Source organism: Arvicola amphibius, chromosome 9, assembly GCF_903992535.2.
Source record: "Arvicola amphibius chromosome 9, mArvAmp1.2, whole genome shotgun sequence".
Taxonomy (NCBI): domain Eukaryota; kingdom Metazoa; phylum Chordata; class Mammalia; order Rodentia; family Cricetidae; genus Arvicola; species Arvicola amphibius.
The window spans coordinates 44,825,040-44,842,554 of NC_052055.2; the positions used below are offsets into that span (position 1 = coordinate 44,825,040).

General features: G+C 49.5%; 1 protein-coding gene across 1 annotated transcript in view; it reads left to right on the top strand.

Annotated features, from left to right (window-relative positions):
- Tbc1d22a (TBC1 domain family member 22A) overlaps window positions 1-17,515 on the top strand; it is a 292,925-nt gene that overhangs the window by 244,830 nt on the left and 30,580 nt on the right. The window contains exon 12 of the mRNA XM_038342834.2: window positions 1,291-1,386. Coding sequence (XP_038198762.1) covers window positions 1,291-1,386 — 96 coding nt within the window. The remainder of the gene's footprint in view (window positions 1-1,290; window positions 1,387-17,515) is intronic.

The window sequence follows — 17,515 nt, forward strand, 5'->3', positions numbered from 1 at the left end:
ATCTAGAAGTTCCACTCTGGTTACAAGCTCTTGCTCCTCTTTGGTGTGCAGCACTAACACTTGCCAGTTTTACGATGAATGTGCCCCGCTTATCTTGAGCTCTGCCTCTCCACCTTCCGTGCCCTGTGCCATGTTCTCAGTGGGACTTCAGTGAAGCCTTTGAAGTGTCTCTTCTATCCTCAGAGCTTCCCGGGCTCATGAGAGCACCTGGTGCCTGGGACCCGCAGGTCTGTCCTCCACAAGCTCCCCTGCACTGCCAGCCATGCTGTCTGCCATAATGCTGCTGAGCCACCCCAGTGCTTCGGGGCTGTCACTGGCATTGTCTGACTTCAGGATGTTGGTGTTTCTCTGTGTGTCTTGCCTGGGGTACTCTCCTTGGTTCTTTGCTTGAGTTCCTCTTTAGTTGACCGAGCACTGTATAGAAATTAGGGTCAGTCCCTAAGTTGTGTAGAGACACCCCTCTTGTTATCCCACCTTCTCCCTTGCTGTATTTTCTCCATAGCATGTCACCTTCTGATGCACTGCATACTTTCATTACTTAATATACCAATAACAGTGACTGCATAGGCTGTGTAGACATAGCAGAACCATGAAGCTAACAAACTGAGCCCTAAGCTTGGGACCCCTAGTTGGAGTAGTTTGTGGTGTGGCCTTGGAGCCACATAGGAGTTGCAGGGGGTGAAGAAAGGAGAGCCTCCAGAAAGGAGCTGGGAGGGCCCAATGAGGTGGTCTGGGCAGTTTGACAGGCCTCCAAGGGTGGCAACAGTATGAGATGATAAGAACAGAGGGAAGGGTGCATTTGACTGTACTGAGAGAGTCATGAGGGTGGGAATTCAGGCAGATGCCACCAGACTTCCTGTCCTGCCAGCTGCATTCCCTATTAATGCCCACAGTACAACTTCCTGCTCCACAGCTTGTTTCGTGTCCCACTTGACCTGGTTCCTCAACTTTCAGATTTGCTTTCTCCTCTGGGAAGTGGGGGCTACTCTCCAAGGCTCAGGTGTAGGATGGCCATTTGCCAAATCTACTGACACTATTCCTGGCTGTCATCCGTGAATCCGTGAGTTACTGTTTTTGGCAATGTTGAAAGCCCAAGCTGGGACCCTGTTTGCCAGAGTGTTGGTTTTAAAATGGCTCTTATGGTAACGGGTTGGGCATGCTGCAGTCTAGTCTCTGAGTAACAGTGAGCTCTCTCCATAGCCCTGACTAGAGAGCCCACCAGGACGGCTTCACCAGTTGGCTGCTGTCTCCCCACACTGAGTGGCTCTCTCCATGTTTTTTCTCTTTCAGTCTGAACCCGAGGGCTTTTCTCATTTCCACTTGTATGTTTGTGCTGCTTTCCTCGTGAGATGGCGGAGAGAAATTCTAGAAGAAAGAGATTTCCAAGTAAGTAACTGCTCTTCAGAAGAGCCCCAGTTATGCCTTCTGCTGAAAGAAAGGTTTATTAAGTTCTCGTTCACGGCTGATTTGTGGAGGAGCTGTGAGGAGCGCTAGTTGCCTTCACCACTGACCTCCTGCTGCTGGGAAGTGCCTCCTGCTGAGACACAGAGCCGGTGGTGGCATTGGCCAGTGTGGTGGGAACTGGGCCTGGGCCGGCTTCATAAGCCCTCACCTAGACTCCCTGAGCCATGTGTCATCACCAGTGTGACATTGGAAGGCCTGGTGTAACCTCCAGCTCCCAGGGCCTTTATCTCAGCCCCTGTGATGTGCTAGAGGCTGTTTGGGATAAGAAACCACACAGCCCAAACTCCCATCTCATCAGTCACCTGGTGGCTGTGTGACTTGGGATACATCACTTAACCTCTCTGTGCAAGTTTTCTTACCAGCTTAACAGAGAGCCCAGTTGTCAGAGGCTTTGTTGGGCATACATCCTGCCAGCTTTGTGTTCCATCCAGGAAACTGCGTGTGTCCAGATCCCCACATCCTGGACTACCTGAGTGCCCCAAGAAGTGGCCCAAGTATTATGAGTACTGTTGACCCTTTCTAGGTGCTTTCTGCTATTGCTAAGATGTCAGAGTCCTTAAATCCATCTCAGAGGACTAGTGGTGAAAGGCTTTGCTGGGCAGGGTGGGGTGATTTAGGGTGCAGCAAAGAAGACACCAACATTGAAGGGACAGGACTCTGCACTATCTGTGGTCACTGTCTTCCACCTCACTCCCTTGGTCACCCAGCTCTTGATAGGCTAGGAGGCCCTGCAGTTCCAAGTTCCCAGTATGACAGTTCAGGGGAACTCGGCAGTCTTGTTCCTCAATCCTAAGCTTCTTAGATGACTCTGAGCTCCCTGCTTCCCATCTGATAACTGTTGGAGGTGTTGGTAAAGTCCTGCATAGTCACACAGAGTCCTGCTCAGACCTCAGGGGTGACAGTTGGTTTTAGTGTCCATTTGCCACAACTTAGAATGACCTAAGTAGGGAGCCTCACCCGCAAAACTGCCCTGATGGCCTCAACTGATGTGTGAAGACCCTCTCTGGGTGAGGCTGGCACTTTCTGTCAGTATCTCAAATAAGAAGGGCCCAGTAGAAGAAAGGCCTGTGGACAGGTGAGGGTGTAGGTTAGGGGAAGGAGCTTCCAGTAGGACCTTTGGCTTGGCAGGCAGAGACCAGCCTGCCCACCAGTCCGTAGTGTTTTAAGTTCATGGGACATGAGGCTGTCCTCCTAAGTTGCTGCCCTTGTCATTTCAGAGCTCAGTTGTCTCGTGGGGTGCTCAGTGTGCTGACTGGGGTCCTCGGCTGCACAGCACTCCAGGCTCCCTCATCTAGCCTTGTGGACATGGTTTATGAGTGGTTGAGATGTGTTGGCTCCCTGCCTCACTAGGCATATGCAAGGTTGCTGGCCTACCTGGCCCTTCTTGCTGCATTCTGAGAACATAGAGGCTCTAGGGAACATGGCTTGTCCTGTCACCAAGTGATTTGGAGTAAACTCCTTGAATGCTCAGCTGTCTCCCATAGTACACTTGTTTGTCCTCAGAAGCTCTGGGAAGCAGGGCTGGCTGTACAGGCACCTGTATGACTTAACTGCCTGTTTATGGAGGAGAGAAGGGCCTGCTTTCCTGATTTCCTGGTGTACAGTGGCCACTCAGTGTGCTGGCCGGGACGTTACGTTCCCACTGGACAATATGCACTCCTGGCCTGACCAGGAGCCACTGAGAACTTGTCCCAGACTCACATTGCTGCCCATCTTCCTGAGGGCCAGAGGTCTCAGCTGAGCTAACCTGTCAGGTTACTGCCACCTTGAATCTGGCCTCTCAAGCTGGGCAACAGTGTCTAAGAAGGCTCAAGGCAGACTGCAACACCTTCCAGGCTAGGCCAGCCTAGGGTCATAGGATACATGGGTATGTATCCTATGAGAACTCATGTTATACACAGCCATGTGTTTAGAAGAGGTATCCCCCCTATCCTACAGCAATATTTCTACAGCCTTCTGGAAAGACCCTAGACCACATGTGCTCAGCACAGGCTGCCCCAGAGTTCTTTCATGAGCCACCTTCAGCAAAGGGCTGTCAGTCCTCTCCTTACATACTGGCTCAGACTAGATCGGAACACTGGTCACAGGCTCTTGGGTGCAGCCTTTATCTTGTGAGTCTATGCAGTGAAGTGTCATGTGTGCATGTGGTCAGCAGTACCTATGCCCCTTGAGAGGTAATCAAAAGCTACGTGCAGCTACTAGCCACTGGGAGTGACTGGGGCCACTGTGGCTATGTGTGTGATAGACAGGACACATGGCATCCTGACAGGCTGCTGGAATGGCATCCCCTGCTCTTGCTCAGTCTGCATGATTTTCAGCACTCTCTTGTTTAAGAGATGTATTTATTTGCTGTTTGGCTGGAGCTGTGCTGTTACGATTATTGGGTTCACCTTGAGAGTCTGAGCACAGTGTGTTGCTGGTCTCCTCTGAGGGTGTTGTCCTCCTCCTCTCCACCTCCTCACACAGCCAGTACAGGGTGTGGGTGCTGCCTGGAAGCCAGCCCTGCAAACCTGCAGTTTGGGTGTGGATGGCGAGGGCAGGGAGCCACAGGGTAGATTTTCTTCTGTGCTAGAATAAAGTGGCGCTTTGATGTCCTGGAGGCTGGAAAGAGTGTGTGTCATGAACCCAGTGTGTGTTGTGGAGAACTGAATTAAATTAAATGAAGAACCCTGGGGTGCTGGTGAGCTCAAGAGATTGTGCTTGCCACTGTGACATTTTAGGAAATGTTTCTGCCCTGTGGATAGGGTGGGGTGAGCCTCTGGCAGTGGGGTGTTCCTGGCAATGGTTTCCACAGCTTCTGCTTTGTTCACTAAGATTTGCCGTGTAGGTAGTAATGTGTTGCTGCCTGTCATTTCCATAGGAGCAGGGTACTTGAGGAGGAGGCACACCCAAGGCAAGGCAGGGACTAGCCTATAGGCTAGAACAGAGAGGTGGCAGCTGGGGTGCTGCCCATGGACTGGTTCTGTAACTGTTGGACCAACTTGGGAGAGTGGGACAGGCAGGAATTCAGGCTATGCACTGGGCCTTTGGGCTCTGAGTAGAGGCACCTCTCTGAGGGAGTGTGTGTGGCTAGATATACAAGGATCTGTATACTTTGTGAAGGTGCCCTCCTACAGGCAGTCACCTCCCTTGCCCTCTCTATCTCTGGTGCCCCTCAGTACATTACCCATGATGCCCATAGGCTCTGCACAGTGAGTGTCTGACTATGGTCTCTCCACAAGCTACATTATCTCTTGCCAGCAAGGGAGGTTCTGTGTTCCTGTGTGTCCTTCTTTAGCCAGGTTTCTAAGGGGTCTTTCAGGTGAAAGAAGCTCCAGGGTGTAGAATGTCTTGTATCCCCTTGGGACTACTTGTCACTCGTTGCTTCCTCTGTTTTCTGTGGGATTGTTTTACAATAAGTGACCTTGGGAATGAGGGGAAGGAAACCTGTGCCTTCCTTCAGTACCTGCTGTTCCCCCCACCCCAGGAACAGCAAATAAAAACAAACTCCAAAGGGCTGGCTGTAGTGTGATACAAAATTAGAAGGCTTGAATGGACTGCACAGCTGAGACACGGACCATGCAGAACCCCACGCAAGACTGCTGATACCTCCTCGGGAGGCATGGTTTGCACACCATGACCCACAGTGCTAGCGCTGGGGCTCTGGATTCTGGCTTTTCTGGCTTTGGGACTGCATTAAGTGCAATGTTGTAAAATGTGCTTTGTGTCTTGTATTATTAACTGACTTCTGAGATTTCTAGCCAGGGTTTTAGCCTGAGGTTTTGACTACAGTCCATCCAAGTCACCCTCTGATCCTCCCTGCCTCTAGAGCCTGGCACAATTGTGCTTAGCCCAGACAGTGTTGGCTGTGTCTTACCAACCTCCAGAAACAGCTGGCCCAGAGGAGTAGTAAGCAATATGCTGGTGAGCTTCCCCTGTGGAAAGAATAGGACCTTTATTCTCAGTCTTAAAGACAGAAGCTCTATAGAAACAAGAGGTGACAGCCACCTACAGTGTTGTTTTAGATGAAGTCTGGAGGACAGTCGTTGTCTTTCTGTGGACCCGAGCTGCTGAGGAGCCTACAGGCTTGGTGGTCTGTGAACAACTCTTGTAGATAAACACACCACTGTGCCTTGTTATTGCATGGCCACCAGCGTCACTGTGAAAAGAGACATATGTGTGCCCATGGTGAGACTCAGCAAGGGACAGGATGAGGGACAGCAGCCTATTTCTGGAAGCCATGTTCCATGTCAAAGCCTTCCTGGGTAGTCCATGTTCCTCGTGGCACTAGAAGGATTGCAGGACCTAGCCAGACTGTAGGGAATGACCTGGTACCTCCTCTTGCTCTCATCTGGGTCTCAAGTAGATACCAGAGGCATCTGTGGCTGCTCATTGAAAACTAGATAGGACAGGTAAGGGCAGTTCTGGGTGTGGACTCCAGGCTGTGTGTTGTCCCTTGTCCCCTCAATCTCCATCCATGTTTTTCTACATGTGCTCAGTAATAACTCCCATAATCCTGCTTGGCCCAGGTTCATGGAGGGTAGCTCAAGCTGGAAGTAGCTTGGCAGTGAGGGGTCTCTTCTTCTTGAAGCAGCATGGGACACTCTGAAATGGGAACCTGGATTGGAGACAGAGTAGAGAAATGAGATCAGGCAATGAGAAGTGGTAGGAGAGAGGACAGAATAGCACTGCCATTATGGATGGGTCTGGTGACTGCTATCCTGTAAAAGGGCTGCGGGCTTTGGGGACAGGAGAGAGGGAAGGCAGACAGGGAAATCCCCTTGACCCAGAACAAGAAACATTGAGGTTCAGCAGGGGAGGGTGAACAGACAGACACACTAGAAAGAGGACTAGGGATACCCCACAGCAAAGGCATGTGGGAGGCTACAGCAGTGAGGCTGACAGAAGAGCCTGCTGGGACAAGATGGGGAACAAATGAAGGAGCTACAGGGCAGAAGAGAGTAACATTTCCAGGGAGAGCCAGTGGGTAGAAGAGGCAGGTAAATTATGAAGAGCCTGGAGACCACAGTGGAAGGACAGGGACTTCACCATGAACAGAAGCTGGGCAATGGCCACTCAAGTGTGAAAAGAAAACATCTTTTGTACGGTTTTACACAGTTACCATGGGGCGAGTCAATGTGGATCTTAGGTGGTTCATGCATAAATTCTGCATTGGCGTTGCCACCTCAGCTTACAGTCCAGAAGCATCTCTGAGATGGATGGCAGTCAAACAGCCTTGATGGTATAGGACCTCATGCCTTTCTGTGGTGCCACGTAGTAACCATGGATGTACCACCATGGAAGTCATGATCTGCACTTTCCCACCTCTGTGAAACATCCAGAAGAGTCCAGCAGAGATGTAGGAGGAAACCAAGTCCTGTATCGTCTGGATAAAATGATGTCACTGGAAGTCTGATAGAGAGGGATGAGAAGCTAAAGGCTCCTGTTGTGGTATGGTCACAGGGCGTCCTCTGCCCTCTAACACCAGGTAAGAAACTCTGGTGTTTGCCACGTGTGTGAGAGTAGTCCAGGTATGCTGGCACAAGACACGGCCTGCTCCTTACGGTTAGCACCCACAGAGTAGGTCAAAAGCTGTATTCCCAGGTGCTGTGTTTCCCACATACTGCTGATAGGCTGTTCTGACGGTAAGCTAAAGGCAGAGTCATGGGGTCTCCTACAAGGTACAGTAGCTCTTCCCAAGTGTAAGAGAAAGAAAACAACTGACTGCTCAGTAAGTAGAAGTAGCCATACTTTCTTAGCGTGCTGAGAGATGCCTTCATTCCTAGGGAGTGATGGAAACAGGAGTGCACATCCTATCTGTAGGGTGAGGAGGCAGCGTGGGAAGGCTTGCTTCCCCCAGTCTAAACTGTGGCTATTTCAGACCCGTGAACTCTCCAGGGTAGCCCAGCAGTAGAATCAGCCTGTGCCCTGAAGGCACATGTTTCTTCCTACTGTGACCCATCCCCTGTACACATGGGGCCAGCAGAAGCAGGCCTAGCAAAGGGAAGTCAGAGACCCTTCCCCTGAAGTGGGAACCTAGAATCCTGCCTGGGAACCAGGAAGCACAGGCAGCCCTGGGCTCCAGGGTCTTGCTTGTCTGAGTAGCTGAGTGGGAGTCCCTCCCAGCACCACTTGCTGAAGCTCACTCCACACACATTTACATTACTTTTGTGACACTTGATACTATAATATTGGTTTGTAACTGACGAGATCCCCAGGGGAAAGAATCTCCCAAGATTATTCTGAGCACGTCCAGACAACCTAAATGTTTGTCTGAAGCAGCACAAATTAAAGGGCAGGTGAGACTCAGAAATTGCTTTTTTTTTTTTTTTTTTTTGGTTGTTCTCAGCTGGGACTAAAGCCCACCCTGTGTCCTTAATATACAAAGAATTCATACACAGAACTAATGAAAAGGAAATGTCCTCATGGAAAATGGATGAAAACACTCAGAGCGGTCAGACATGCCACTGAAGAATTATGCAACTGTTAAGAAAATGCGAAGTATCTTTCAGTCATTAATACAGCACCAAAAATGAGCACAGGTGATGCCTGTTGGCAAATAGCACCTTGTGACATGGAGATCAGCAGGTGTGTAGTGGAGCAGGCTGTGCCCTGCGCCTCCTGGAGACATCCCAGAAGTTCAAGTCCCCGGCTGACCTCTGCCCCAGTACTAGCCTCTGATCCGGGGAGAACAGGTCAATAGCAGTCTGAAGGGCCAGAGGCACATCTCCAAACCACATGAATCGCTGTTTGGAATACTTTGTAACTACCCAAACCTGGTCTTAAATAACCTTTGTGGATTTAGGTATGCTGGGCGTATTTCTGTGGAGAAACCTGGCCCAGAATTGCATTCCTCCACACAGGACCAGCAGTGCAAAGATGATCCCAGGTTGGCTTGTGTTTAAAGCACAGAGAAGACTGAACAGAACAAGCCCCAGTGTGAGCGATGATCACTTTGGGTTATGGTGTCCAGATGATCTCGTTCTCTTGTCTGGCCTTCCCCTTCTTCTGGCTGTGTGCATAGTTGTGGCTTTCTAACCAGGGCAGTGTCCACTTTCAGGCCAGCCCCTGCTCTGTGAGTTCATGGCTCAGGGCAGGTACCGAGGGATGCTGGGCTCTGAGCCTACATCCTTTCTCGGATGCAGTGCAGAAGTCAGACATGTGGACATATGCACAGAATTTACTGATGGAGCTAAGGTAAGGCATATGCCCATCTTCTGGGGACCTTGATGTTCACAGATGCCTGTGTATAGTGACACACAGGAATGTGGTTCTGTCTGAACCACAGGAGATACTGGGAGGTATGGGGGGAGGGCAGAGATCACACAGAGGCAGAAGAGAATGTCGCAGTTCCCCCACAGAGCCCAAGCTGCATGAAGTATTGGGGCAGCTGGCCCTTCTCTCTGGTAGCCACTGTAGGAAGCTTCTGGGACTATTGTCCCAATGTCCCTTCTGCAGACTAGAGAATTTCAAGAAGTCACTTCTGAGAAATGGATGTGGGATCTTCATACAAATTAATCAAACCTTAACAAATCACCTTCCAGTCCCCTCTCTGGACCACACCCAGGAGCCCAGTTCTTCTTTGGGACCTCCCCAAGGACCCCCCTCCCACCCGGGGTTCCATTCCTGAATCATTAGCTTTCTTAAGTGCCCAGACCTTATGCAGAGGAAGCTGCGGAAAGAAGCCACTGGAAAGACTCTAGAAGCAGCATTCACTTCTCTCTGTGTGTGACCTCTGCCCCTACCCCACTCTCACCCTGCCTCCCGGTCTCTCCCCTCTGATTCGGGAGAATCAAATTCTGTAGTCATTATATACAGTCAAGGTCGATGATGTGTGTTGGTTCTGGCAGACCTGCATCTTCATAGCCTTGCTCACAAGACCTTCCAGTGTCTCTGTGGATGGGCCACTGCTGCCCTTGTCCTCAGGCCTAGCCCAGCTAGTTATTCATAGGTCCTGTCCTGCCTCCTAGGCCATCTAGTGGACTTGAGATAGCATATGGTCTTCTGTCCAGTAGCTAACTGGACATGTGAATAGGCACTGCAGGCTAATGGTTTTATACAGGTTGATGTCTCACCCAATGTACCCTTGAAGCAGCAAATGTCACAAAATGCCAAACTAAAGATCAGTTGTCTTCTTCATTGTTTCTAGACATTTTAAGGACAAAATTGGTCGATTGAAAAGGGATCTTGGAAGTGGATTGTTATTTCTTCCTTTGCTCTGGCAGGTAGCTGTAAAGTGGAGCGTGGGGGTGGGTAGAGCAGCCTGTGGTGCTCTGTGGATAAGGCTCCTGTGCTGTAGTGTGAGTGTGTCGTGCTGTCTGGCTGGTGCATTATAGTGTAATAAGTGTTGCTGTGTAGGACTTGTATGTGCTGTTGTGTGGCGCTGTTGCTCTGGAGTGTAACTGGTGTGTTGCTGTGCAGGGCTTGCGTTCTGTAGTTTGGATGTGTTACTGTATGCACTTGGTACACTGCAGTGTGGTCAGTATGTTGCTGTATGGGGTTCATGTGCTGTCGTGTGGGTGTGTTGCTGTGGGGCTCGTGTATTATGGTGTGGGTTGTGTTGCTGTGGGGCTCGTGTATTATGGTGTGGGTGTGTTGCCATGAGACTTATATGCTGTAGTGTGGGTGTGTTGCCTGGTGTTTTAGCTACTTCAGCTTCTTGAACAGGACCTTGGGGCCCAGCCCCCCTGGCCTGCCGTGTCCTGATGGTATATAGTGAAATGCATGAGGAGCACTGCCCTTACCAACTGGCCTTGTACTAGATCAGTTGTGGATACTTCCTGGGCTCAGACAAATCTGCAGAGAGAGGACAGATTTCTAGACCACAGGGGAGGGCAGGAGCACTGGAATGACTGGACTCTGCTGGCAGGTGGGCTTTGGTCTGCAGCGAGGCCAGCAGACTGAAAGTGAGATGGAGCAGTGATGATGATGATGGTCAGGAGGAAGGGCTATCGGGGAGCTAAGGGGCAGCAGGCCTTCCCTGAGTTGGGTAGCACACAAGGGCACATATGAGTGTGTGGGCTGGGCAGGCTACAGCAGATCCTGCGTGCACCCAGGCTGCAGACATCAGGCCCTGCATGTCTGGGACCCTGCATGTCGGGGTGTGTGAACTGGACATTCTGCATACAGCAGACCTTGCATGCACCCAGGCTTGCTCCATGGAGCCATCTAACTTCTCTGTCTACCACTTGCTCACTGGTGGACCACCAGGGTCTGGGGACGTGCAGATGATGATACAGCAACAAAGGTGGGAGTCAGGCACTGTAGTGTCCTCCAGAATGAGAGGGCCACGGTCCTGAGGGGACAACATGTCCTGGAGAGGCTGTGGGCACAGCCTTCAGGAGAGCAAGGAGCAGTTGGTAAAGGCTGGAGCTCTGAGCAGACCCTGCAGCCTGCGGTGTGGCTGGTGAGGCAGCTGGGTAGGAGCTGTGTTGAAGGAGGCAGAGGGATGTACAGAACAGAACTGTAGGAACTGGGTCGAGATGTGGGGGAGCAGTGGCCACAGACTGAGGGGACAGGCTGCTCCAGTCCCATGGCATAGTAGAGAGATGGGTTTGGGTTCAGATGATCACTCTCTAAGAGGAGCCAGTGAGTCACAGGGTGCTGAGTTTTAGGCCCCACAGCAGATAAGTCAGGGTCCAGAGTAGAACAGAGCTGTGACTGATGATTCCCAGCTGAGCAGCTGTAGGAGTGTGGGGGCAGGGAAAGGGCCAGAGTGACCAACCACAGGGCCTGCTGAAGAGAAGGTTCAGGCCAAGCCCTAGGTATAGTAGAGGGCTGGAGATATTTGTGCTCAGGGAGAGAGCCTGAAGACAGGTAAGGGGAGACAGTGAGAAATTTTTGCCTGAGCTGTCCACCTCTCACAGGAGATCCAGGCTCATTCCTTGTACTTAGAGCCATTCCCCAGAGCTTGCCATCCCAAACTTACTTTATACTTACGGGGCAGGCTTTCACAGAGGATGGGCAGGCTGAGTGTGGTCATATGTTCCCCCCCCCCCCGCCCCCTTGTTCTGCCTTCCAGTGCCCTGTGCCTGTGTAGAATGTTTGTTTCCTGGTCTGCACATTCAAGTACAGGCAGTAATTTTCCTTTCAGACCTCAGAAGATGTGCCCTCCTTATTAAGCCCTACTGCTCATTATGGTAATGGCAGCAGGCATTGAAGATCCAAGCCCTTTCTTCGTGAAGTGTGCTGTGGGCTACAAAGTTGAATAGCAACTTTCTTATCAGAAGAAGTGATTAAAGGCTGAAGATGAGGTGTGAGGAAAGATGAAAGGAGCAGATTGTGGGCCCAGTGGCTTACAGCGTCTTAAGTCCAAGAAGAGTAATGAGCGCTTCTTTCCTGTGGCTCAGCTGATGCAGGGAAAACACGGGCCACACCACAAGAATACCTTTCCTGCTACTGCAGGATGCCACTTGTGAGGATGCTTGAGGGCTTGTGGGTGGTCTGTACCAGGCTTCACTGCCCTGACCAGAGCAAGCTGGCTTTGTCTCATGCTAGCTGCAGGAGGGTACGCCATCAAAGAGCAGAGCCTCGGGAGCAGTGCTAGGAAGTCGTGGCCTGGGGGTTGCTGCCCCAAAGAGTGGCAGCACTGATACTGGGGGTTCCTTTTTCCTGCCTGTATGCTGGTCCACAGAGAGAGGCAGGATAGTGGGAGGATGTTCTGCTATGTCTGTATTTCTAATCTGAGAAGAAGGGACTCAGTCAGCAGCTTCTTTATGAACATTCACACACACACACACACACACACACACAGTGCCTATGTTGATATATAGACAAGTGAATGAATACATGCATTCACATGGAGTACACATACATATATGCTACAACCATATGTATCCATATAGTGACAGAGTGTGTGTGTGTGTGTGTGTGTATCAGCAGATAAGTATGCACACATACAAAGGCATGTATCCTCAAGCATGCATGCACACCCTTAGTATTTCTTAGGAAACAGGTATGGAAAATGTTGCTGTTCCTTTTCTTTTAAACAACAAACCCTTTCTTTTTACAAATGGGAAATTCTTGCTGAAATAGTCATAAAGAAAACTGCTTGCCTGTCTAGAATTTGTTTGAATTCCCTTTGGCACAATGACCCCCTGTGCTTTTGTTATTTAGTTATTATGTCTTCGAGAGACATTTGGCTTTCACAGGTGGCCAGTTTACACTTTCTTTGTTCATAAGGGAAGGTGACATGCTTGTGTATGGGAAAGAAGAACCTCTGTTTTGTGACCCTTTACCCAAATGCCATGTGGCAGTGGCTACGTGCTCTCTAGAGCCTTGGGAGCACTTGGGGCCACAGAGTGTAGACCACCCATGGGCAGGGCTGGTTGAGGTACCTACCTTCTTGGAAGTACCTGGTGACCTTTCTTTTTGGGACATACAGTCTTCACCTTTGACCTGAGTTACCTACCTATCTTTCCCCACCTAGATTATCTTCCTCATTTCCTCAGTTTCTCACTTTTTTCTAGAGGGCAGTACCCTGGGAAGAGGCACACCAAATGGCTGATTGAAGGAGGAGCTGCCTGTTTCCATTCCAGTCCCCAAGTTTCTACCCCATCCCCACCCCACACTACCCCAACCCTCACAACAGGGTTCATGCACCTCTCTGTAGCCACCTACCATGGAGAGGTGTGAGGGTTGTTAGTACAGGCTTACTGCGGTTGCTTCCCCTTTAAGAAACGAACCCACCAGCAGTTCTCAGAGAAAGAAGTGGAAGTCTAGCCGCTGCAGAAAATCAATTTGAGTCCCGTGACTCTGCTTAGACACACCTACATATTTTATTAAGTCATCTCTCTGTGTTGGATTTTACCTCCTCTGCGGGATGAGCAGCTTCAACTTCAGCCCACATGGCCTGGCCATGGCTGGGTTCATGGTCAGCACAGACACTTGAAACATATGAGGTATTGTTCAGGGTGGTCAGGTGTCAGTGCACCTCCGAACACATGGGAAAGCTCAGTGCTTCCAGAGTCACGATTGCCAGCAGGTATAGTCGGTGAGGAAGTGTGAACATAGCCTCAAAGACCAAGACCGTCCGTGTATGTTTTGTGCCTGTGTCTCTGTATGGGCTGTCCGCTGAAGAGGCTGGGCTCTTGTTTCCTATATCTACTTACCAGGGCTGTCCTACCCCCTCTTAGATATAACCATGTCACTAGGTCCAGTCACTGAGTGTTTCAATGTGTAATGTGTCACAGCTTGAGGTGAATAACAGTGAAAGTTTGAAGACTGTCTTAGGGTTTTATTGCTGTGAAGAAACACCATGACCATGGCAACTCTTACAAAGAAAACATTTAATTGGGTCTGGCTTACAGTTCAGAGATTTAGTATATTATTGTCTTGATGGGAAGCATGGTGGTGTGCAGGCAGATATGGTGCTAGAGAGGTAGCTGAGAATTCTACATCTGGATCTGTAGGCAGCAGGATATGACAGTGCCACACTGGGCCTGGCTTGAGCATCTGAGACCTTAAAGCCCACCCCCAAGGTCACACTTCCTCCAACAACACCACACCTGCTCCATAAAGGCCACACCTCTTAACAGTGTCATTCCCTATGAGCCTGTGGGGGCCATTTCCTTTCAAACCACTACAGAGACTGTCAACTATTTAGCCTCATTGGCCTTAATGAAAAAAATCCCAAGATCTTCAGGATGTGCCCGGTCTCCATGATGTAGGCAGTTTTGCCCCACCATTCCCTCCCACCATGGTTTTTCTGCCTTGCCTTCAGTCCTGAAAGCCATGGAGTTAGTGCACCAGGATCTGAAGCTGAGCCAGATGTGCCTTTTGTCTTTAGTTATTTTTCTCAGGTGTCTTGTCACAGTGATGAAAAGTTGGCTGGCATGGACAGTTGGTACAAGCAGGGCTGTGATTATGGAAAGGATGGAAGCCTTTGGGAACTGGCTTGCAGGAGGGCTTTGGAGAAGTCTGGAGAGGTAGACTAGAGGTGCTTTAAGCAGAGCTTAGTGGGTCATATGAGGCCAGGAATGTGGAGAGTAAAGACTTCTCATTGGGTTCTGATGGGAAGGGAGACTCTGTTGGAAGGGAAAGCCAAGGCCATTTGTGTTATAATGTGGTAGGGAACTTGTCTGCATTTTATCCGTGCCTGGAGACTTTGCTTAAAGCTGAATTTGGAAGAAATTTAAGACCACTAAACTTGCAGGCTTTCGTGTAGGCATTGCTGGTTGTTTCTAGTTAGATTTGCAGTGGGGATGATAAAAACAGAGGAGAAGGGTGTGTAAAACCTAGTAACTTTCCCAGAAGAGAGGTATATGTAAAGTCAAGAGTGAGAAACCTGCTGGCTAAAGGGATTAGTGACATCAGAAAGAAACCAAGTATTTTGCACAAGGGCAGTAGGAAAGCTGCCTTTAGGGCATCTTGGGGATGGCAGGATGCTTCCTATGGCACTAACGAGTATAAAAGTATAAATACATTAAAAAGACTTTCTTTTGAGAAGTCCAAGCCATCCTGGCACATTGTACACACAGGGCCACCTTGGAAGATTCATTTCAGTGTTCTGAGAAGCCCGGGTGTGCAGGCTATTGCAGCTGTGGTCTTAGGAGCCCTGGCTGCTGCTTGACATCACTGCAGACCTTAGTACCTCGTGTGCTGCTGACTTTCCAGGCATGATGAATGCAAGCAGAGGCTTCCACTCAGGTTTTAAATGAAATATTGGGTGTAAAGGCAAGATACAGCAACAGCACCCCCCACATCAAATAGCAACAGCATCCCCCCCACATTCCATAGGGCAATAGCATCATCTCCCTACATCAAAGGACAACAATATTTCTACACACACACACACACACACACACACACACACACACACACACACACACATCATAGGACAACAGCATTGTCCCCCTACACCAAAGGGCAGCAGCATCATCTTCCTACACCAAAGAGCAACAACTTCATCCCTCTACCCAGAGGACAATAGCATCATCCCCTACACCAAAGGGCACCAGCATCTCCCCGTCACACCAAAGGGCGGCAGTATCATACCCCCACAGCAAAGGGTACCAGAGTCTCTCCCCCACACCAAAGGCAACAGTATCATCCCCCTACACCAAAGAGCAACAGCATCTCCCCCCTACACCAAAGGGTGATGGTATCATCCCCCCCACACCAAAGGGTGGCAGTATTATTTACCCACCCCAAAGGACAACAGCATCATCCCCCCCCTACACCAAAGGGTGGCAGTATTATTCATCCACACCAAAGGGTGGCATGTGAAGCTGTGATACCGACATTGTTAGATACAGTGAAGATTCAAGGCAACTGGAGATGCAGGAGTATGGAGTGTCTGCCAAGGAAAGCTTCAGATAGTGAACGGAGCCATGCAAGGAGAAAAGTTGTGGTCTGTAGCTAGCAGAGCTAGTGCAGGGCTTCCAGGCTCTTTAGAGCTCCTAGCCTGCCACTGGGACCCTGAGTGCAGATTTGTAACCTCAGGGTTTGTTTGCACTGCTGGGTTTCAGCCCTCTTCTCTCTCTTCTTTCTTTGCCCCATCTCTTGCTTTTGGGGTGGAGGTGTATATGCTGTGTCACTGTGTGTTAGAGTTACAGCTCTAGCCATTTGAGTTATATAGAGACTCAGCTAAGAATTCACCTTGAGTCTCAGAGAAAACTTTACCTGGTACAAGCTGAGCTTGAACCATTGAGGATTCCTGGTGATGGACTCAATGTACCTTTCAGTTTGAAATGGATGTGAACCTTTAGGACCAAGGTGGAATGTTACAGCTTAGAAACGAAGTACCCCCACCTTTCCCCCTGTTCTCACCTTGGATAGCGCATGGAACTTGTGGGTTCCCACTCCACTGCTACATTGCTATTTAAAAGGGTGTCTGTGTTGGGGTGGTTACTCAGAATGTGGAGATACTCAGCATGAGTGTAGCACATCACCAGGATCCAGCTTCTGGTTGCATTTCACTTTGAGCCAAGCCCTTGACCTCCGCATGGTAGAAATCAGTTTAGGTTGGGATTTCAACCCAACCTGTGCGAGAAGGTGGCTGTTAATGACCTTATGTCATTGTGAATTTTCTTAAGACTTAGAAATAATAAATACCAAAATGGAAATCAGCACATTTGGTTGATATCTGTAAAAAGCATATAATCTATATATTCTGTTGTACATTCATGCAGCGGATGTACTTAAACACAAATTGTAGGTTAGAACTGGTCACGTCACAACAGCTCCAGATGTGCACAGGATTGTAGCCAGTTTTAAATTACTTACAGCCAAATTATAAAAACATTACCTTGTCCTTAAAAGAAAAAAAAATGTTCACTGCAGAGTTTGGCTGTGTTTTAGTTCCTTAGGATAAAATTCTGGTATAGGGATGTAGTGGCTTGAATAAGAATGGGAATTTCAAGACAGCCTAGCATCGACTGTGCTGTGTGGTTATTAGTAGTCACTCTTATACAGATCTACAATAAACAGGTGCAAATGGGGTAAGGAGAAATACAAAATGTACAGTGTGAGGAGAAAGAGCATCAGGAAAGATGATGCTGGAGCCAAGTCTTGTGCTCAAGGGGATTAAAATGCGTTAGGGAAACCTGATGCCAAATGGAACAAAAGGAATGATAACCTCAGAGCAAGACCCAGCCCACCGAAGCTCCGCCTGTGAAAAGGAAAAGGAAAGCAGTGATGGGGACCATCAGCAACTGAAAGCTGGTGCAGCTGTAACTGAAAGAGGGAGCCGAGTTCCAGCCCCAGCAAGCAGCAGCACCGGGCAGCTTCTGCCGTGTTCTGGCCTCATGGTTCTAGCTTTAAAGTCAAGGATATAAAAAAGGGGTTGTGGAATCTCCCTTCACAGCTAAGGGAAACCATTGAGGTCAGGCCTGTGTCAGGGATGTGTCCCTGCATGGATGCCTAGAGAGGCCTTTACATGAAACTTTGAAGGTAAATCCTGAATTGTGTTGGAGATCCCAAGATGTTGGAGATGCCGAGCCATGGTGTACCTGCCAAGGAGAATTGCTAACAGGGTGTGGAACCAGCCCAAGAGAGAAGTGTAGTTAACAGAGCTAAAAGAAGTTGGCAGTCTGAAGAGTGCTTCCACATCAGACATGGAGATGTATGATGT